This window comes from Pseudochaenichthys georgianus, chromosome 7, assembly GCF_902827115.2.
Source record: "Pseudochaenichthys georgianus chromosome 7, fPseGeo1.2, whole genome shotgun sequence".
Taxonomy (NCBI): domain Eukaryota; kingdom Metazoa; phylum Chordata; class Actinopteri; order Perciformes; family Channichthyidae; genus Pseudochaenichthys; species Pseudochaenichthys georgianus.
In genome coordinates this window covers 13,611,692-13,634,110 of record NC_047509.1, presented here as the reverse complement: position 1 = coordinate 13,634,110, position 22,419 = coordinate 13,611,692, and the positions used below count along the sequence as shown (strand labels likewise).

Sequence of the window (22,419 nt, the reverse complement as noted above, 5' to 3'; positions counted from 1 at the left end):
CATTTTTACCAATGCGTTTTATTGTCCAACAAAAACATTGGTGGTTTGACTTTAAGGCAAAGGTATAACTTTGAATTGACAACAATAGGTTAAATAAACTTAATCCATGCAATTTATATGTAGAAAAATAATCAGTGACACTTTATAGTTGCGGTGGTATTCATTATATTATACAGAAGTATAAAATAAATAAACATAAATCAACCAATCAAGGGATGTCCTCTGCAAAGCCGTAAACACACTTAGATCATATTTCAGGATGCACTGACAGCGTGTGTTTCCTCACAGAGGCAACATCGCCAAAGCCAGGAGACTGAAGGTGTCATTCTTGGACTTGGTTTTAGCATAATTGACTAATTGATACAATAAAGAGTTAATATTTATAATAATAATTCCTTAATAAAGTTTATGATATGGCACGTACTCTAATGAAAACCATAATCTGCGATATTTAGATATATAAAGACAATTTCGCCCTCCCAAAAAAAACAACAGAGATGTTTTTGCAACGATGATACAGTATGCTGTCGCCCAAAGAAAAACGGTAGCACAACATATTTTTTCATTTTTCATAATTATTTATGGTCACTTAATTTACACATTTATTTGTTTACAATACAGCAGTACACGCGCACCAGACCAGTGTTTAACCTACTCTGCTTCCACTAAATCCTCCTCGGGTGCAAACCTTTTGCCCGGGTGTTGTCTCTTCTCCTCGTCATGGTTCTTGTTGATGTTGTCTAACAGGTCGAGCAGCAGATTGGTCTTGCTGCAGCTCGTAGGGTCCAATACATCACAGGGACTGTTCGTGCCTAAATCCGGGCTGGAGTTATCCAAAAACCGTTTCCCTGGGTGCTGACGCTTTTCTAACTCGGCGAACTCTTCGTCTCCATCTGAATCCGCGTCCCAGTCCCCATCGTCCTCCTCATCCTCGAAGTTGCGCTTACCTGGGTGCTGGCGTTTGCTGTGCAGCACCAGGTAGCGCTTCCCCGGGTGTTGCCGTTTTGAAAGTTCACTCAGGAGTACAATGGGGTTTTCAGAAACGTGTTCCATCGTGACGCGCTTCCCCGGGTGCTGCCTTTTCTGGAGCTCCATGAAAGAGTGCATTTCATCTTCGCGTTTGCCCGGATGCTGTCTCTTTTGAACATCCACGTACTGTTCTTCCTCATCTTCTTCTCTCCTCCCCGGATGCTGCCGCTTCTCCAAATCCTCGATGTACCTCTTACCGGGATGTTGTCGTTTTGTCACCCATTCTGTCTGAGAAGAAGACCCTTCTGGAAAAGGGAAAACATTTAGATTAATTAAAGGAGATCAAAGTCTAATTTAAGTTTTCCTAACTGCTAAAAAGTGTTTCGAAGCCTTGTATAGACCGTGCGTAAATAACGCACCAATGAGTGTAGCCTTGGTCCACATTCCTTGCAAACGAATACATTGAAACTAGATTCTTAACCAATTTTAACAATTTAAAACACGTTAAAAAACATTCTTTCTTCACAATGATACAATTGTATCGACATTAAAAACAAAAAGTACGTACAACTGCTTAGAAGATGTTGCCATCATTTAGAGCCTTCCAATTTAAACACAAGGCAAATAGCCCAGATTTCAAGTATTGGTAAATTGAATTTAATATCGTTTTAAAATTGGAATATCCAACATTTTAGATACTTATTGGCACTCTTTTACACCAAATATATCTATGCCTGGAACATTGATCCAACACAAATCCATGTTACGCACCGTTTCTGCCGTATTCATCCTGCATCTTCCTGAGAATGGACCGTAACAGGAGACTCTCTGCTCTCTGTAGTATGATGTCGTCTATGGTCCTGCCGTCTGTCTCCTCCTCAGCCGGGAAGCCCTGTCCTCCACACACAGTCATGTTGCAGACCACGAGAGAAGCCAAGAGGAGCAGACATGTCGACTTCATGGTAATGTGGGTGGTCTTCTGATGAAGAAATAGATTATGATCTATGGGAAAAGGTATGAAGAGATCAAATTAATGTGGGAACAATGAGAACTCTCTTAACATATGTATACACTGTATGTTTAAGAAGATTTAATATCGAAACCACGAGTCTTATTTTCGATTGTTAATCGCCTTTCAGACGACGAGGATATCATTGTTTCATTGCAAACTGTTTCAGTTTGTTAACAGCAAATTCAGTAAGTTGACTAGTGTTTTCCGAACAGTTAAAAGTTCTAATAAAATCAAGGCAATAGTCAAAAAAACGAATCGGCATTAAAAACAAATGCAAACTTCAGCCGAATTTTAAACTTGTTTTCCGGACAGAAACTATTGAAAATGGTGCCTAAAAACCTCCAAGGTGATTTTTTAACAACGCAAACATAAATTGCACCTACACAAATAGATAAGACGGAGCCATTAATACATAAAACGGACACATTTGCGTTGTATACATGTTTATTCTAAAGTGCGCCAAACTCACCTGGGAAGTGTCCAAAGTGTCTCCTCCGTTGAGCTCGCGTTGATGCTCGTTGCTCTCAGCCTCTCGCAGCGGTTGGTGACCTGTGAAAGCCGGGTCTGGAGGTATGAGCGGATAACTTCGCGTCTCAGCATTTATACTTACCGGTCACTGTCGTCATACCCACATCGGAGTTATTTCTCAGGATCCCTCACCCCTGATGTCACCAAGTCGTGCGCAACAATGTGCTGAATGATCCTCCAATTGGGACCGCTGCCCAGTCTGTCAATTGATCAAAACAAACACAAGAATGAGAGAAAGCAGGCACTATTACACACGATTGTATAAGTTAGGGGCATGCGTCAACAATTTGCGTTTTAGACCAGACTTGTAATTTAATCATACCGAGTTTCCAAATCAAATTTCTCTTCAAGTATGGCATGGATGTATTTTATTTCATTTATCCAGATGTTTTTATACAAAGTGTGAATCTGGCTTATATTGTATTTTATTGCTGTTGGCCTTTCAGACAACATGCAAAACAATGGGGCGCCAGTAAGGGCTATGGATAGATGCTTTCTATAAATACCCTAAAGTCACAGGACTCAGGAGGGAGAGCTGAATCCATCTGGTTCTTTCGAGCACACATAAAGCACTTTATTGTCACGATGCAACCCAGCTGAATGTATCACAGACTGATCTAACAAGTTTTACAATGAGTGTGAGTAAAGGTTTTGACTCTCTGTTATAAAGCAACCAGATTAACACAATGTGGTGACCTCTAAAGCAGTTTTGACAGTCCATCGTTTTGATCCTTATAAATGTAATTTGTCATTCAGTGATTAAAAAGTATCAACACATTTTCAGTACTTGAGATTTGCATAATAACAAATCTCTTTTTTATTTTCAGAAGAAGATGTGTCAGTATCACCTTGAGAGCTCCCCAGAAACACACATGGAGGTGGATGCAAACACACAACCTTCCTCTCAGCTGGACTTCAGGTCAGTGCTCAGCAAGTTTTCCAAGTTTAGTCATATAAAAGGTTAACTGGATTTGCATCCATACGATTTTTAATGAGATTCGGGAAGCATTTTAGTTTTTAAAGTTTTTATGGTTGGGCACAACTGAACTCTTCTCAATCTAAATCTTACCAAATCTTCCTGTATGATTTGTTGGTCTATCCTCGTCCATTATGCAGAGTGAAATCACTCCTTCATGTGACTATGCAGGAGTTCCTCAAGTCATTGTTGAGTTTTAGCGTGAAATGAATTGATCCTATAACAATATAATTACTTGCTTTCAATGTGCTGTCACGTCCAATCTTTCAAGCGCGTTTTGCCTGCAGTCAAAAAACATCGACATGTGGAAATCATTAGATATAGAGTGCTTTAAAACAGATTTCTTTAAAATTGTACATCTTAACTTCACCTTTAGCTATAGTAGGCTGTCATTTTTTTCTTTGTGAGGAAAGGATAGGAATCTTTGTTGGACATTTACTTTAATGTTGAAAATGCAATTAGATCAATAACGTCTCAAAGGCTGAGATTTGTGAGAGCAATACAATTTAGTTACATTTCTGTAAAACATGTTAAAAAAGTAGATGAACAATTCCCAGTGAGCTTAAAAATGTTCCCAGTGAGTCGAAAAAGACAAACAAAGAAATTGACAGTGGCCCAATTAAGAAGTACTGTATCTGATCTGTATAGGAATCCACCTTCTTTAGTTCGTCATGTACGTCGAGTACGCCCCTTCCTTTCTAGGGAATATTCAATATTCCTATGTTTGAGATCAAAGATGTCAAAGCTAAAGACCAAGCCTTGCAGAGGCTTACAGATATATTTTCAAAATGGTCAAAGGTGCTGCTAACATTGAACCTGAGGGGGAGGGACTTTGGATCCTTGTAACCTTTTCATACCTGATGAGTTTGCATCCCGGCTGCCAAGTGTGTAAAGACATGTCCAAAGGAACCAATTCATTGCCCAAGGGAATATAAGTACGTATGTTTGCAGAATCTGCTCAGTGTATATTATTGGAACTGAAGATGGAGAACATTTTAAATGCAGATGGAAAGATTGCTGCAGGTGTGGTAGTATTTAGGGGCTACTCTTTCCTCCCTTTTATTGCTGTAAGACCGTGATAAAAAAAAGCGCCTACTTTATCTTGATCGCTCATCCTGCACAAAAAAAACAAAGCTCCCTATCAGAGTCTTTCAGAGCGGGGAAATCATAACAATTAGTATTGTGGTCGGGATTATGTACCTCGTGTACTGAGGAAGAGGACAGGTTAAGTATACACCCTGCGCGGTGGGGGGAAATGATGGGACTCATTAGCCTGTGTCCTCTGTTTACTGTTGCTGGTGTTAATTATATTTCTAAAGTCTTGGTAAACTTCTTCAGAGTGTAGAGGAAGAATTCCTGTAAATGTACCCAGATTAACAAATTCAGGAAGCTGTATCACAAAGTGAGATTATAGGCTCTTTGGATTTTCGAGTGTCACGAAGCTGGCTATCTCGGAACTGGGTTTGATCCCCATGCTGCACAGTTCAACTGCTCAGTTAACTTCAGAGAATCAGTGGGTTTCATAGACTCTAACTATGACTCACACCAATGTGTGTGTATGTCTGTTTGCAATATTTTTTAAATCTGGCCGTATTCACAGTGAGTACATTAAAGTTTACACGTGCTCTTTGGGAAAAGTATCTTGGGAAAACGTTTCCACTTGACCTGTTGGACCAATGTCTATTTTGTTGAAATACCAGATGTAAAAAGTTGTATTAATTCTGATACTAATGTTCATCACAAACATCTGACCAGTATCTGTTTTAGGAGCCCATTGAAAGAGGCACACATCTGAAAGTAAACGATCAGTTTGTGCTGTTCACAATGAGCTGGGTCACATGTGAAAACTCCTATTTGTGCCACTTTTTACTGCGGTGTGAACTGAGCCTTCAGATCGTTGTTGCATACAAATGTTTTAGTCCTTGACTCTTTAAAGTAGGATTAATTTAGCTACACATTTTGTATAAACCTTGTTACCGGTGATGGTTGGTAGGTAGCCATCATCGTGATACCTGTTCTTGAGGTGTGTCCTGTGTGTTCAGACCAGTCTATGGTTCAGACCTAGTGGAGACTTGCTTTGTGATGCCGGCCACAGATCCTGCTGCTCGTCCCCCGGTGTGCAGCTCATGAGCTGATGAGATATTTCCCTCAGTAACTTGGTGCTTAATGATCCCTGCAGAAAATCTAGCTCTTACATCACTGCTGTGGTGAACACACAAGCACACACACATGTAAACGCACACACACAGGACTTGAGAAATGAGCATGTGAAGGCTTACAAGTACAGAAACCCTTTTAATGGAGGAAACTGGTTCCAATGCAGCAACACAAATAAGAAAACAAATTGACATCATTGCATCTTTATCAAATTCATCTTTTTGCTTGAAATTAAATCTCCTGACAAACTCTGCCACACACTACCCTGATCATCTCCGGTCACATCATTCACATCTTCAGCAGGGGGTTTTGTCGAGGTTGGCTGGGATTTAATTGAGCAGGATGTGAGCTGAATCTGGTTCCTGACATGATGAAGGGTGGTAAAACAAATCCAAAAAAATGACTTCTGCTCACCATCTTTGCTCTCAGGGATTATTTTCGTTGCCATTTTTGGGGCAGTGCAGCAAGCCGTAACTCCAACACTGACGTAGTATCACTACATGACAGTTGATATGGCGAATATTCATCATGGGTTGTTTCCGGTAGGTTAAATATCTGCTCTTTGGTCTGTGGAAAGGTTGGTCTTAAAAAACACTCTTAACTGAGTTAAAAATAGTAAAGGAAGTACTTGGTTTAATGAGCGGAAAGATGAACACATTGAGCTGGGGGAACTTCAGAGTTGTGATAATTATTTATTGGTTTGTCTCCAAGAGTGAACTCTTTCGCTTTACATGTATGCATAAATGAACTTTGTTGTGGTTAGAGTAGCAGAACAGTTTCGCAACTTTAACGTTTATACTTTTTTTAAAACTGTAGTGAACAATACCTCTTAGCAGCTCCAACATCACACAGATGCATCCTCTCTTGATAAACTGCTTTATAATCCTCTCCTATTTCGTTCATTGCTTGGAATGAAGGATGTTTTGGTTTGATAAATACAGATAAGTTCTGAAAAGAAGAGTATATAAAAAGTCTTCACAAAGTTCAGTGAAAGTAGAGAGTGGTTCTGTAGACAGGTGAAATCCAACACCTCTGTTGCAGACACCTGAAGGGGGAAAACAGGGAGAGGTGGCGAGTAAAAAGACAAGACATCTGAGGGGCGTGAGAGAAGTGGGGAGTAGAAGATTGACAGGGTGAAGGCAGGCACTGGAAACTGAAGCGACGCGGACAAATAAATAAACAAATGGAGAGTGAGTGCGTATGGATGGCGCTCCCCAAAAAGTGACACAAGCCTGACAGAGGTCACTGCAGCGGGGAATGAGTGACAGCTACAGGGTGCACTGGTGGACAGAGTGTGTGCGCGTCAGTGTGTGGAGGGGAAGTGTGTCACAGGTCAGGAAGACGGACTCTGCTTTAGTGTTCAGCTTGTTGGCTTTGTTTTGGCATGTCAATATCATGCAGAATTTAAAGGAAGGTTTCTCATTAGTGGTTCTTTCAAGGTTTGGTAAATATTCTGGTTCATTCATGGCGATGCATTATTGGGTTCAAATGGATTTCTTTCTTATTGTGGACACATTTTTGTTATATATGTTTTTTTCCCATTGCGCAAAAACATGGATCTTGAGCAACTATATAACATTCATCTGCTACTTAGTAATTATTTATCTAATATATCATTCCAATAGCTTGCATATAGACTCTTATTTCACTATTTCACTTTTTTTAAACTATTTTTCTTTTTGTATTTACTTTTGAATATTTACTTGCACTATATTTTTCTGTTTTTCTGTATTGTGTTGCTCTGTTGGAGAAGCCTGTGACCTAAGATTTTCATCGACATAACTACTCTGTAGCTATGTTCGTATGACAAATAAAGAACCTTGAACCAGTGTTGTCATCATTGATTTGACTCTTATTTTGAGTTCTTAATTTGAATGAAATGTTATATTTTTTGTTCTGATAAATGTTCCGGTCTTTATATTTGATAGATTGATCTGTTTTAATGACGGTTAGAAAGAGAAGATTTCACGTTTAAGTGTTTGTTGATTGTTATGTCTTTACCTGCAGATGGAAATGAGCTAATAGCTAAATATGGTATAATTTCTTCTCTCTTTGAGACTAATATATTTGTATTCATGGTCCTTGTCTATTAAAGACATCATAACACTTAAAAGGCAAACAATACAGTAGATTTGATTTTGTACAGCTGTGATATCTTTGTGTTGATAAAGTGATATGACGTGAGGTGATTGTTTACCCTTAACAATCCGTCAGAGAACGGTGCCGGCTGAAAGGTTAAAGTTCTTGGTGGATATTCTTTGAACTACAGAGCTTAACGGGTGTCCATATTCAAATGAGGAAGAGGGGTCAATCTTCTTGTAAATGTCAAAATGGGTTCATAAAAGGCTTGATCTTTTGCAGCTGTTTATTAAAATAACAACACAAGACCTTGATACTATGACTGTATGGGGCTGGGGTTAAGAGTGGACCCGTGTTTGTCAGACAATTAACCGCCATCCATGGCATTACAGTATGTTAACAATGGAATTAGGATAACATAGTTAACAGTTTTTTATTTGAGGGTACATTTGACCAGAATTAAATGAAGCTTTGCAAGTTTGAAGTTCTTTGTCAAACTTGTGTGCAAGAATTAATGAGTAGTTGATTGGAAATTAATTTCTAAGAACTGTCTGTAAAAAGAAAGAAAAACAAATAAAAAGGGAAACTAAACATAAAATAGTGCAAGTTGTATACATATAGGGATAACATATTTTCATTTTTAATGTTCATAATTACAAACGTTTTATCATAGTGCAAAGTCCAGGAGAAAGGGTCATGACTCTCTTTGGATATCAGAATGTCATCTTTTGGGCTTTTAATTGATCCATTTTGCACCTAGGAGCCTAAAGTTGGTACTCAGTGCTGGGTTTGTTTCTGTTGCCTAATACCTTATTTCCTCATCTTTCATCACAACGAACAGTTAGTCAGAGCCACTATACACACACATCAGGATGGAAAGAGTATTTAGCATTATTTATTTTCAAATGTCATCTCTCTTTAGCTGTGCGTCTGTTGCCCAGAGAATCCCATTATCTCTCAATAACCTGTGAGGCGCCTGTGTGTTTTTAAAGCAGGAGAGCGTGATTAGTGCAGCACTAGCACATGCTACAGCTCACTTATCATGATGCTCCTCTCTCCCTGCATGTCTGCTCTGCCTCGTCTTCACAGCCCTCCATCACAGCCGAGTAGTGTCTGGGACCCGCCGCAATCGTGCTAGATTGAGCTGATATTTCAGTCCACGACGGGCTGAAATGGCAGATGTGAGATTTTAAATGTCATTCCTTCAGGAGTGATGAAAGGGAATATAATTCAAGGGGAAAATATTTTATGTACAGTGCCTCATCAGAACATTGCATACAAAATATTGATCTTATCAAACCATTTTATCTGTAATGGTGTCTGAAAATCCCTTAAAACAAATAAAAAAGGCATATCATTTTAAACTGTGTGAATCCTAATGATACTAAAATTATCATTGTTTGATGTATCTGTATTGTTCTGAAGTAGAAAAACCAGATGAAACAATCTTATAACCCTGATGATATTTTCTTTCTTTTTGCAATGAGCTATGACTGAACAACAGACACATTGGCTTCCTAGGACTGAGGGGTATCACTTACTTTTATGTAATAATGGTTGACACTTGATGAACCCCCTGAGAATTATGGTAGATGCTAGAATACATCCAACAAACATCCCACTGTATTCCTTTTATTGGCTTTCTATAATGTTACCCTAACCATCTCACTCTTCCAGTCGAACCTAATCACTTTCAGTAGATATACGTGCTAATGTCTACAGAGGATTATCAACCAAGTCTGCAGTTCCTCACCTTTTATATAGAGCTTTTTTCTTTTAAAAGTCCTTGTTTTTGGTTTCAAGCCAACCTTTCGCTGTTTTGGTCCACACTGACTGCTCTAATAGCGTTGTTTTTCAACAGGGGCAGGCATCTGTTGTATGTACAAAAGTCAGACTGTTACTAAATAGTATAATTAGCTGTTAACCCTTGTGTTATGTTCACATTTCGCACCCTTTGGTAATGTTCGGGTCAAATTGACCCGGGACATATTTCAGGGTTTAAAAAAAATACAGAACTAAATTCAATATGCACAATTCCTTATATATATTGTCTTTAACTCATTCCCCAACAATATAAATGAAATATATGATTAGTTTTTGAAAATACTCTTTGCTAGATCAAATTTAACAATGGAAGTGTCCATCGTTTTTTGTGTTAAAAATGTAATTTATGTTAAAAGAAAATACACTGTAATAAAAACTAGGTTTACATTTTGCTCATGCTTTTCTAGGACTAATGTAAATGAAACATTTTTTCATTAATGTTTATTATTTTTAATCTGCCATATAATAATGAAAGCCCTGAAGGAAGTAAAGCAATTTAGCAGCAATTGGAACACAAGAACCACACATCCAAAAGTATTTGGCTGTGAAATATAGAGAGAATGAAACATCCATATACATTACATAGAACAGATATAAACACAAAGCAAATAAAAACAATTAACAGTCATTATTCATAAAATACAGTATATCCGAAAAATATATTGATGAAGTGACGCTGCAGAACATTATGTGAGTCAATGGGCAAGTCCGTTTAGGAAACACATGATGTACAGAACTTCTTCGTGTGTATAGCACAGATGTACTTGTTGCAGTTGCTGCATGTAGTCTGTGTCTTGGAGTCCTTTGAGGGTCCACAGACCTCACAGCTGGCTGTGGGGGTCTTCCAGAAGATAATTGCAGTTCTGCACTACACTGTTACTACACTGAGGTCATGTCTCTGTTTAGTCCCTCCTCCGGCGTGCAGGTGCGAGGGGGGACAGTGCGAGAAAATGTAAAATGTTTATAGCCTACATTTCTGGAAGATCTAAAATGTTTATAATGTTCTAGGATAGTTTTGTGTACACACTACACAAAGTAAAGATCAAGGGGAAACAGGATCAAACAGCTTCTCTATGTATGTGTGTGTGTGTCTTTAGTTTGTGTGTTTCTGTGTGTCTTTAGTTTGTGTATTGTATCTGGGTCAGATTGCGGGTGGGCATTTTTTCATAAGTGGAAAAAAATTAAAACAATTCCACATGTCCTTCACAATAAATAAGCCCCGGCCATTGAGTTTCAGGTTGAACGAAAATATCCTTATATATTTTTTTATTCATTGAAAATGGAAACCACACAGTAACATGATACCACACTTATAGCTTAAATGAAAGTTAATATTTGATTTACATTCATCAGATGATCAGAAACTCGAAATGAATAGTACCGCTCCATCTCTGCCGGATAAGCCCCTGCTTAAAAGTTTTATCAGGCTTTGAAACATTATCAGTGTTGAATACATAATTGTGTCTGCTGCCCAAGTGTGGCAAGAATAATCAGTATGGAGGTTTAAAAATGTGTTGTCTTACTATTTTTGATAAAGAAAAAGATTGAGAAAAAAGCCACTAGTTTCTGTCCATTCTGTCACTTTCTGTCCTTAACCTATAATCATAATAATACAACTATATTTATTTAGTATCTTTCAAAACATAGTAACAAAGTGTAATTCGTAGCTTCAGATTTTCAGAGATATTATATTCAAACTTAAAACAGGGCAAAATTATCCTTGATGAGACTTTACCCTCAAAATATTTGACATTGGTCCCAGAGAGATCCAGTTTATTCAGCCTTTTGTGACTTTCCTCAGAGGCTGTGTGGAAATGTGTGAGGATGTAACAGGATAGTGATGTATCACTATCAGCACATGTAGAAGGATGTAGCTGCAGGTGTTTAACCATCACATGCAAACCATCCATCTTGTGTAGGTAACCAGGAGGGATGGCTGACACGCTCGCACTCAATCTTTCTCTGGTATCCCACTCTGAACATCCTTCAGTTTAGTTGATCTAATATGCGAGGAATAGTAGAAAGCTGCGAAGCATATTAAAAGTATATTTATCACCAAAGGTAAATGTCAAAACATGCAAATGCTGTATCATTTCTCGCTTTCATTTCTCCCTGCACAGGATGACACACAATCATAGACTGTATATATAAATGGACGTAGGGTCCGTGACGTCACCCATAGGATTCTGCAGAGTTGCCGTGAAGCCCTTAGTAGGCGGAGTCGGCCACTAACGGCTCAACAGTGAGGTCAGAGTTCAACTCCCGCCTTCTCCAAATAAGGGCAAAGAGGCGGAGCCGAGGCGGGACCTGCTGCCACCCAGCTGGAAGTTCCAGAGCTAGCTGAAGCTACCAAGCTAAGCTAACATGCTCCCCATCTGCACACTGCCGTCGCATTTTACGTTTCTAAGGTAAGCGGCCATGAAACTATTCAGCAAAACTATAAATAATAATCTAAGTTATTGAGTTTTTAGCATAATACTTCAGAATCTTAAAACCCCTTAACATTTGTATGCAATTGTGCTAAATTCAACTCTGGAATCAAGCAAATATTAATATGTTTGCATGACATTAGTTATTTATATTTTGATATCACTTAACCATACGTTTAATACATTTAAGTCAAGCTAAGGTACATGTGATGGTAGCTAATTAGTGCTCTTACCTGTGATGCCTCCTCCAAACAGCATAATAACCAGACTATCATTAAAAATAAGTACCAGTTCTAGATCCTTGACTTTAGACAAACAATTCAAAAGACAAAATGTATTTAAAGACCAATCTTTATTTGAATGTGCCTCTTAACCTGAGATATTAGTTATACAGTAATAGTATTGACAATCTAAAAAAACTGAGCAACTCAACAGTCAACTTTATGTTTCTTATTGTCTAAAGCATTTATTATTTTCATTTCCCCCCTCTCATATTCAGTGTGGACGGATTGAGACAGCATGGTGTCCAGAGAGCTGCAGAGACTTCAGGGAGAAACCTCCGTGTGATGGACGTCCTGTCTGTTGGTTTGGAGAGGACTGAGGGTCTTTCCTCAGCGAGGAGGACCAGGGCTGATGAAGGAGCCCATGCTGGGCAAAGCTGATACCAACTGCACAGGCCTAGTCTGTCACTTTATTTGACTAAATGTGTTTACTTATACATTTAATAGGTTTACACCTTCTGTCCATATGTGCTTTTTATTTAAAACATTTGATTAACTTTTGGTTCACATTTCAATAAATTGTATTTGTATTTGCACTCCTTTTGTCCATTATTCTTACTGAAAGTGTTAGATTACACATTCACATCTGACTGAAGATTGGCCCCATTTATTTGTGACGTTGCAAACTCTGCGGTACAAGGCACAAGTGATGTGAAGCTCATAAAGTGAGGCAAATAGAAATAATCAGCTGATGGAGTGTAGATGTGGAAATAGGTGCATTCGATCAGCTGACTGTTTTTACAATAAAAGTAGTTTCTTAGTGAATGTCCTGTACTGGTCTTAAAATCTCATAACATCAGCCTTTAATGATCCTCTTGGATGTTCTTCTGGACCCTCAGAGAAGGAGAACATGTCGTGTCTTTCAGGCATGTCCTTTCCTAACAAAAATGACAGGAAACATAAAATATATTATTGCAGAACAAGTGTGTTATTTATGAAAGCGGTGTGTTTGTGTGTTTAGGGGCTGTAGATATCATTATTTTGTAATTGTAATGTTTTTTTTTTATTTAAACAATGAGCTACAAAGACAATCAGATTATGAATGAACAGTATGAAGTTCATCAACATTGAAATATATGTTATTATCAAAATAATATTTAACTGTTATCAAAACGTAGTGCAACTGTAGAAGCTTGCTCTGTTGTCTCACTGAAAGAATAACTTTTACCACGTTTTTTACAGACAATATTGAGAGATAAATCTTTGCCTTCAATACATTACATTAGAAAGCTGACAAAGTCATATTGCTAAATATCTAAATGTAACTTTTTGCATGGGAAAACCCCTCAACTTAACTGATGTGTAGGTGATCTAGTATTTAGTATTGTTTATTGGAATGTATATCAGTGTATTCAAGTCAATACTTAATTCATTTAAACCAATATCTTTCTTGATTCTTTGTACAGTAAGAAAAAAAGAGTCGTTGTACCTGTGCTGAAGTTCACTGCTGTGAGGAGTCCAGTTCTGTCTCTCACTCTCTGGTCCAGCCTGTCTGCATCACCTGGACACCTTAAACAAACAGATATATATGTAAAGTACCATGTGTACAAACAATATAACTGATTCTCTTCTGTTGAACATGTTGGATTGTGTATTGTCCGAGTCAGGGTCCTTTTTATTTTACTGTAACTTTGGAAGTTGTGTTACCAATGCTTACTGTTTATTTGATACCCATTTGGTAATGCAATTAATAAAAACAACAAGGTTTGGGTTCGTTCTTCAGATGACTGTGACGTTAACGTGTAAGCTCGATAATGAACTCCAGCTCAACCAACCATATTGTAATATCTAAGTAATCATCTTGAAATATGACATTAATAATTGTAATATACACATATCTTATTGTGAGGTTGATTTCTACTTCGATATTAACTTGTCTACATACTTGAGCATAGCCAATTTAAATTAACCTTAGCGGTGCATACAGTTCCTCCTACATAATAAAATATCTCTAAGTTAGGCTACAAGGATGTAACCTTATTTTATCAACCTCAAACAGAAGCCGTTTGTTCAACAGTATTATCCCACTTAACACTTGTCTATTTCGTTTTAACCTTTATATATACAGTCTATGATTTTAACTTGGAGGGTACGATTACAATCGTTAGCACCGATGTAGCTACCACTAGCTTACATGCTAACCCAAGCCTTACCATTAATTACGTAGCTGATTAAAATCATTAACACATAAATAAAGCACTCGAATTTCACTTACCGCAAAACCGCATTCATGCACCGTCTGTTTTAACGGCAGAGCGAGTCACAATAGTCCGATATATAAGCATGAAGAACAAACAACCACGGCCGGCTACAGGTTGTGTTTCCTGGATGAGCTGAACAGGCAGAGTCCCTGTAGCTTCACGGAGCAGCTAGCAGAGAGACAAGAAGCTAACAGCGGCAGGCACTTGACAGAGCCGTCACTCAATGTGACCACGCCCTAATTTATGCCCAAACTTTAAGACCTAATATAAATAAAAGGGTCGCGTTAGAAAACAATTCACTCTCAGATCCATAATCATGAAGGTGGAATCTAACTATATCGATAATAAAATGTATGGAGCCAGGGAGAGAAACATGTTTTTTTCTGCTGTAAAGTTGGGCATTTTAACATGGGGGTCTATGGAAATTGCTCCTTTCTGCAGCCATCGCCTATCGGCCAATATATGAACTGCAGTGTGTGACACTTCCGTATTGGCTTCACGGCTCTACCCCACAGTTTGCCGCTTGCACACAATGAGCCTTTTAAATTGCTCTCTTTAGAGGAATGTTAGAAAGTATAACTGGAATATGAAGCTATTACCATAACACAGTTTCTCTCGTTTTTCTTTAGCTTTTTGGTAAAATGGGCTGGCTTCAAGTATAGTGGATTACTTTAAATAACTAAAATAATTACAATAAATAATGATGAATTTAATACAAACAAAAAGAAAATGAATATGAACCATTAAGTAATATCAATAAATACATAGCTTTAACAACTTAAATAAGCAATTAGTTGTATTCAAGCAGTTGACTGAAAGCGGCAGAACTGAGTACACTTCAGCATTTGTTTGATTATTTGCTTGTAATATTGTTACAGCTATATTTAACAATGTAAGCACATATTTTCATCATATCTTGCAGACCTACTATGATATCTATCACTTTTACCTTTAGTACTACTACCCCCACTATTCTTTCTGCCACTATCTTTTAATTAATTACTGCCATGGTAATAGGCTTTGCAAGGTCACACACGTTCCTTCTGCCAGCTACGTTGTTCAGATCTTCGGGAACTAATTCCAAATAGTTCCCAAATTGTTGGGATGTATAATCCTTGAGTCTGTTTCAGGTTTTCCCTCTGGTTAGTTGCGCACACAATATTTTCACAGTGGGGGGTCCTTCAGACACCTGAATTGCTACCATGTCCCGTCAATCATTAAAAGCAGAAAAGTCACAGCTATAGGCGGCTGTACATATTTACGTGTTCTTCCTGTGCCCAGTGACTACAACCTTGTGGACCTTCACAAGTGTCTCCCTACGAAGGCAGTATTCAATTCCATATAGTGTGATATATTGGTGCCGAGAGTTGTTTGTGAGTTCACAGGAAGCTCAGTTTTGTGCATGCTGGAGCTTGAAAACATGCTTTGCAGGAGACCAAAAGAGAAGAGGAAATCTGACCAAGTCCTAACTAAAAATATCAACCAGAAATAATTGAATTTCCAATGTGATTGTCACATATCAGATCGCTGGGATGCTAAAACAATATCCACTAGTGAATGAGTTATACTTTTCAAAATGTTATACAGCAAATCAAAGAATAATTACAGATACATTTTGAAGTTAATTTGTCCTTAGATTGCCTGCTCTCTTTCAAATAACTCCAATATCCACAGCTTAATGGCTTCATTATTAGATGCAGTAGCAGTTGGATTTAGTTGAGTCAGGCTAAAAAGGTTCATTACAAATAAATGCTATAAAACCCCAAGAAAAAAAACAAAACGAGAATTAGCGGTAAAAAGTTTTAGACAAAAGTTGGTTTCAGACTGTCAGTGATAGCCACTGCATCTGGACCCTGTACCTCGAATGAGTGTCAGCGGGATGAAACCGGGTGCTATGTTGTTACGATGGCTCCCGGTTATCTCTAATCCTATCAACAGTTAAAGACTTTCGACATAGGTGCATTTTGCTTATGAAAAGGTGTGATTGTACTTGACACTTGCTTTGTAAAGGGGCAACTTGGACTTGTTTTGGCGGATTTAAAAACTGACAGGGACTTGGCACAAAAAACTAAAATGTTAACAACAAATATACAGCAATTCAAAACGGGTACGTTTATTATGTTCTGTAAGAGCTGATATTATACCATTTCCTTTATTTACAACCTTGTTTTGTCTTTGTGTTTTTCTTACAAGCAAAAAAACACAATCACACCTAATTTGTGTAGCTTTTTCAGCTCCCATTCAGAAAGTCAACACCAGAGAGTTTTGCTAAGGAGTGCTTGATTGTGTATTTATAGAGCAGAGTGCGAGCAGCTATTTATGCATGTCCGTGTCTTTGATCGGAGAGGCCGTGTGATGAATGAGCAACACATAGGTCAAAGATCTGATGTCAGATCCGCAACATTCCCAATTTACACCACATATAGAGGGTACAATGACTTCGGCCCGGTGATCTGATGAATGACAGAAACAATCAGAGACACTCCTGGGACTGCCAAGAAAAGACTCCCCATGTGAAACCAATCCATGTTTCCGAAAATGAACCTTCACACAACTAGAATAGTAACCTCCCTTGGTGAAAAATGGGCCATAGATTACATACAGATCTCATGTCAAGTTTAGTTAAGTTTACTTTTCAAGCACACTGTATATAGACATACATACATACATACATACATACATACATACATACATACATACATACATACATACATATACATACATACATACATACAGGGGCGCCGTAAGGGGGTGAAAAGTTAGGACGATTCTAAGGGCCCGTGACTGACAGGGGCCCCAAACATTTTTAGAACATTAAGAAAAAATGTTTAAGTAACCTTTCATCAATCATCAATAATTAACATTAATATAACGTCATATTGATAATGTACTCACTAAACATACGATTCATTTTACTTATTTTCTTCCAAAAGTGAATTATCCAAAGCATCGAACACCCCCCTCCATTTACATCCAAACGCTGTGCGGGGCCCTTCCTAGCAGAGAGTGAGAGCATGTGAGGAGCAGGGATGCTAGTACTTACGTGTGTACGATGTCTCAACGACTAATAAAGTCAGGCTTTCAAGAAAGAAAAGAAAGGAGAGAAAGAAAAGAGAGAGGGACTAAAGGGCGACAGTATAGCTGCGTTCACACTGCGGTACTTGTGGGAAAAGTACCGCAGTGTGAACGCGGCTTATGTCACCCAGTTTTTCAAAAGAAAAGGTGGGTGTGGTCCATGAGTGGTGGAAATTAGTCTGTTAGCTAAGCGTAGTCCATTGTAAATAATAATTGTAATGTTTTGCTGACATTAAAGGTGGGGTAGGTAAGTTTGAGAAACCGGCTCGAGATACACTTTTTGTTATATTCCATGGAATGCTCTTAACATCCCGATAGCAATGAATATCTTAAGTGTTTTGACAAAAATACATAAATAAAAGTCATCTGTGGAAGCCGTAATACTGTAAAAAGCACGACCAATCATTTTAGCCGGCCCGGCTAAAGTAACTGGATGGCCTACCTGCCTGTCAGCCTTCCATCTGTGCACAAACTTATCTCGTGCCCTCATTGGTCATGTGTGCGTTGGTGTGTGTTGGAGCAGATTTTTTCCGGTTGTGTATTTTCAAAGTCTAGCGCACTCGAGCTGGTTTCTCCAAAATTACCTACCCCACCTTTAAGTACTGTTAATATCTTCACAGAAAATGCTGAGGTTTTTCATTTCACTCCTCTTTTAGCTGACATTTAATAAATGCAGGTACATTTTTAGCAGCTATTCATACTAAATCAGTTGTCCCCCCCCCCTGGTGCCAGGACCAACAGATCCATCTTTAGGCTCAGCAGCCCTGTCCCCCCATAAGGCTTTGCTGTCTTGCCATGCTGTCCATTGAAAGCCAGTTGGCTAGAAAGCTGGACTTCAAGGACTTGATCAGTGCCTGTAAGAAGGCTAGGCGCTGCATGGCTCTTGGTGAATAAGGCTGAGCCAGGGCTCGTAATAACTGTTAAAGGGCAAGGCTATGGTAACGATATTGGATCACTACACAGGAGATGCATGATGAGAAAAAGACTGAGAACAGGTAATAGGCTCTGATTTAGCGCCACCATCTTTTCACTTCCATTTCCGTTTTGTTGTCCGTTTACACTTTAATACCCGCTTATTTTGTAGTTGGTATGTATATTTAATTAAAAAATCTGCTGCTTATGTTATTTTTTTTTGTTATAGCATTTTATAAATGATAATATTGGTATTAATGTTCACTTTATTTTAATTTAAGAGGTCATGTATATTTAAGTTATATTTATTTAGATTTATGAATGTTCCATTCAAAAATGTTATTAAAAAGGCATGTACACCATAAAAGATTACTATTGAAGTCTATTGTCAGGAATGTTAGTGTTATATCAAATAGTGAATTATACTGCAGCAGAATGTTGCACGTCTGCACAGTGTTATATTTTCACCGCTCAGTGTCAGTAAATATTGTGCAGTTAGTATTGGACTACAAGATAGATGCAAGCCTGTACAGGTAGAGATATTTAAAGCATAAATGAGTGGGTTGGGTTCTGGAGGTGTGGTTACAGCATACATACATGCATACATACATACATACATACATACATACATACATACATACATACATACATACATACAGGGGCGCCGTAAGGGGGTGAAAAGTTAGGACGATTCTAAGGGCCCGTGACTGACAGGGGCCCCAAACATTTTTAGAACATTAAGAAAAAATGTTTAAGTAACCTTTCATCAATCATCAATAATTAACATTAATATAACGTCATATTGATAATGTACTCACTAAACATACGATTCACATACATACAAGAAGAAGAAGAAGAAGAAGAAGAAGAAGAAGAAGAAGAAGAAGAAGAAGAAGAAGAAGAAGAAGAAGAAGAAGAAGAAGAAGAAGAAGAAGAAGAAGAAGAAGAAGAAGAAGAAGAAGAAGAAGAAGAAGAAGAAGAAGAAGAAGAAGAAGAAGAAGAAGAAGAAGAAGAAGGATGTCTTATTCAGGGTGTGTCATGCTTGGAAAGACCACCTAGGCAATGAATCGAATCACAGAGGAACCCCTTGAGATGTGTGACTGCAGCAGGTGGTGGTAAATCTCCCTATTGACCTATTCCCAGGAGACAGCAGAGGAGAAGGAGTTGTCTGCTGTCAGTTGTTGTGAGGGCCCAGCCTGAAAACAATACTCCACATCTTCATTTCCTGTCACTTCAGAGAGAGACCTGCTTGTATCAGTACTAATATAGTTGTTGTTATTATGTTAGGGTTAAATGAAAGCTCAACTAATTAGGTCACAACCATTGTTCTCCTGCTGTATCTTTACTAATGAGGTTGTGTTCAGTTTAGGCTTTCTGTCATTGCATTTGCTATTGTCATTCCATGTGAAGTTGGACCATATTGTTTTACTCCAACATCAGACAAATCGCCGGTCTCTAGGGACGACAACACAGCCGTTGTTTACAGTAAAGAGCAGCACTGACACGGTCATCTGTTCCCCCAACCTAATAGTCTGCAGGTGATGAAGATACACTGTTCTCTCTGCAAAGTTTTGAGAGGTTGTAAAGGTCAGACTGCAAAGGCTTGGTCTAAGAGGCAGACATGGTGCATGACTTAATGCACGAAAAAGCATGAATTCATTCATGTAGTATTGCATGAACTATCAGTAATGTATAAGGATTAATAGTATCTCATGCATGACTTAATGCAGGAACAATACCTTAATTAATGCAACAACTAAGGTATCTCAATCATCATGACTTCTAATGATGTTTATGTCTTCTTCACATAGATCGGCAGTGAAAGTGACAGGCCAAAAAACTGACCAGTCACATCAATTCCAAGTGTTGCAATCATGAACTAAGCATTATTTTGTCATTACTTCATCATGTTTGTGCCCCTTCAAATAAAGTGGTGACCTGTTCCGTCGTTTACACTGATAAATAACATATGATTAATGGCCTATGTGAAATCACCTTATTAACCATTTGGTGCTCATGCATCAATCATCTTTGTGATCCCTCAAATAAAGTCAGCCCTGATGTCTATTTAGGCATCATGTATTTGGCAAAATTACAAATGCAAATTAGATCATAACTTTGGACTTAATTTCAATGATCAATTATATAGTTAGGACTTTTTTTTATGTATCATACAGTATTATCTTAAAGCTCACAAACCATTAAAGATAACTCACTCATAATATGAACACACTTTAATTTATAATTCAAAGCCAACAAGATCACATTTTCACATATCGTGTCACATAAGAAAGCAGTAAAAAATGTCGGCAAAGACACAAGATTAGGAGGCCTACTTTAGGGAGGACGTGGATTACCACATAATAATTTAAAGTATATGGGATCACACAGCAAGGCTCAATGTGACCATACTAACCTGTACTTACCGTGAAATACAGAGGTTAATAAAAACAATATTTATAGGGACTGTTAGGTCCCTTAGAAATACTTTTCTTAGGTATTCAACCTTTGACACAGTTCATAATGTTTTTATTCATTTTTACCAATATATATTTTCTTTATGTATTGCATTTTAAATGATTTTATCCTTTTTATTCCTCCTTCACTGGTTTCCTCAAAACCACCTGCAGAGAGAAGTAATTTTAAATACTTGCGGCCTGTCCTATGTGGAATCTTTTAATTTATGAACCTGGGTCCTGCTGGTTTTAATCACACTTCATTTTATGACAATTTGTTTCTTATTATTGGGTTTAAATTATTTTTGTGGTAGTCCACGTCCTCCCTAAAGTAGGCCTACATTAATTGATTTTAAGCTTTTTCATGCATTAAGTCATGCATGAATTCATGATGATTCATGAACCTTACCATAAAGTGTTACCAATATATGCATACAGTGTGGCTGATGTATGTGTTTGTGTTGTTGTTGTTGTTGTTGTTGTTGTTGTTGTTGTACTTCAATAGAAGTCTATGGCAAAAAGAAGTATCAAACTTTGGCTGCACAGGACATAGTTGTAGTAGGATCAGTTGTTGTCTGTTTTTGGTCTTATTTTTCCGCTATTATAACAAATCTGAATATAGCCTTATCCTTCAAGAATGCCTCTTTCTTCTCTTTGAAATTGAACAGAACAGTATCAAAATCAATCCCATTTAGAGCTTCACGTAGCACCTGTATGTCTGAAAAAAACACTATTGTACTAAAGATGGCGGCTCATAATAAAGACTGATTCATCCAGGGCCTCTGTATAGTTGAATAAGATACTTATGTTTTTGTTCTCCACAGGAAGCTGTGGGGGCTGAAACTGACAAAGGTGGGACAGATGGGCTCTCTTTACATGTGAGTCAACTGAATAACAAAATCATTTTTGCTTAGGCCCTTTGTCGCTCCTGAAACACTATTGAGCTGCAAAGAAAGTACGCTGATTTCACTAAAAGGGCCACTAAAGACAACATAATGGTGTGGTGATTTGTGTGTGGGGGGCTTCCTTATTGTTGCAGAAACACTTTCAAACAGGCATGCTTATCTAGGCACAGACACACAAACTGATAGACTCCCACATGCCAGATTAAAGCAATATAAGACAATATTGTATACATTTATTTTCTCCAAAATGCAGAATCTCAATAACATGGGGATCAACTATTTGGCTCAAACGTATGCTCAAGATGAATCATGTCTGTGGTGTCTTGTTTTTTATTGCTGACCTATTCCCCTGTCAATGTATGATGCACTTATTCGCATGAGGGTAAGTTCAAATGTCACATTAAAAATAAATCCTGATCCTGTCAAAAAGTCCCTTTAGTATTCCTCCCCTGTTTCACTTTCTTCAACACTTTTCTGCTATGGATCTTATAGTTTGTTGTTAAATTTGTAGTTGTATTAATTCATGTGTGATTTTTCTGCACAGTTACTGTGCAGGACAGTTGATTCCCTGCGGGTTTTCTCCGCAGGGTGGCTGGTGTCTCCCTTAGGGATAAT

General features: G+C 38.0%; 1 protein-coding gene and 2 long non-coding RNA genes across 3 annotated transcripts; 1 reads left to right on the top strand and 2 right to left on the bottom strand.

Moving 5' to 3' along the window:
* Nucleotides 1-2,643, bottom strand: trh (thyrotropin-releasing hormone). Its single transcript, XM_034087784.2, has 3 exons — nt 2,451-2,643; nt 1,741-1,971; nt 1-1,274 (listed from the first exon to the last, which is right to left on the bottom strand). The coding sequence occupies exons 2-3, from the start codon at nt 1,928-1,930 to the stop codon at nt 652-654; spliced, it is 813 nt and encodes a 270-aa protein (XP_033943675.1). The 5' UTR covers nt 1,931-1,971; nt 2,451-2,643; the 3' UTR covers nt 1-651.
* Nucleotides 2,644-11,798: 9,155 nt separating this feature from the next.
* On the top strand, nt 11,799-12,791 carry LOC139434092 (uncharacterized). Its single transcript, XR_011643515.1, has 2 exons — nt 11,799-11,953; nt 12,474-12,791. It is a non-coding gene; the product is annotated as an uncharacterized lncRNA (long non-coding RNA).
* Nucleotides 12,792-12,832: 41 nt separating this feature from the next.
* On the bottom strand, nt 12,833-14,568 carry LOC139434091 (uncharacterized). The gene is made up of 3 exons (XR_011643514.1): nt 14,471-14,568; nt 13,685-13,764; nt 12,833-13,133 (listed from the first exon to the last, which is right to left on the bottom strand). It is a non-coding gene; the product is annotated as an uncharacterized lncRNA (long non-coding RNA).
* Nucleotides 14,569-22,419: the final 7,851 nt, after the last annotated feature.

Excerpts from the sequence above, each read along its gene's own strand:
- trh (XM_034087784.2), bottom strand. The coding sequence starts at position 1,930 with ATGAAGTCGACATGTCTGCTCCTCTTGGCTTCTCTCGTGGTCTGCAAC. Across the intron at positions 1,275-1,740 it reads GGATGAATACGGCAGAAACG|AAGGGTCTTCTTCTCAGACA; the intron begins GTGCGTAACATG and ends TCCCTTTTCCAG.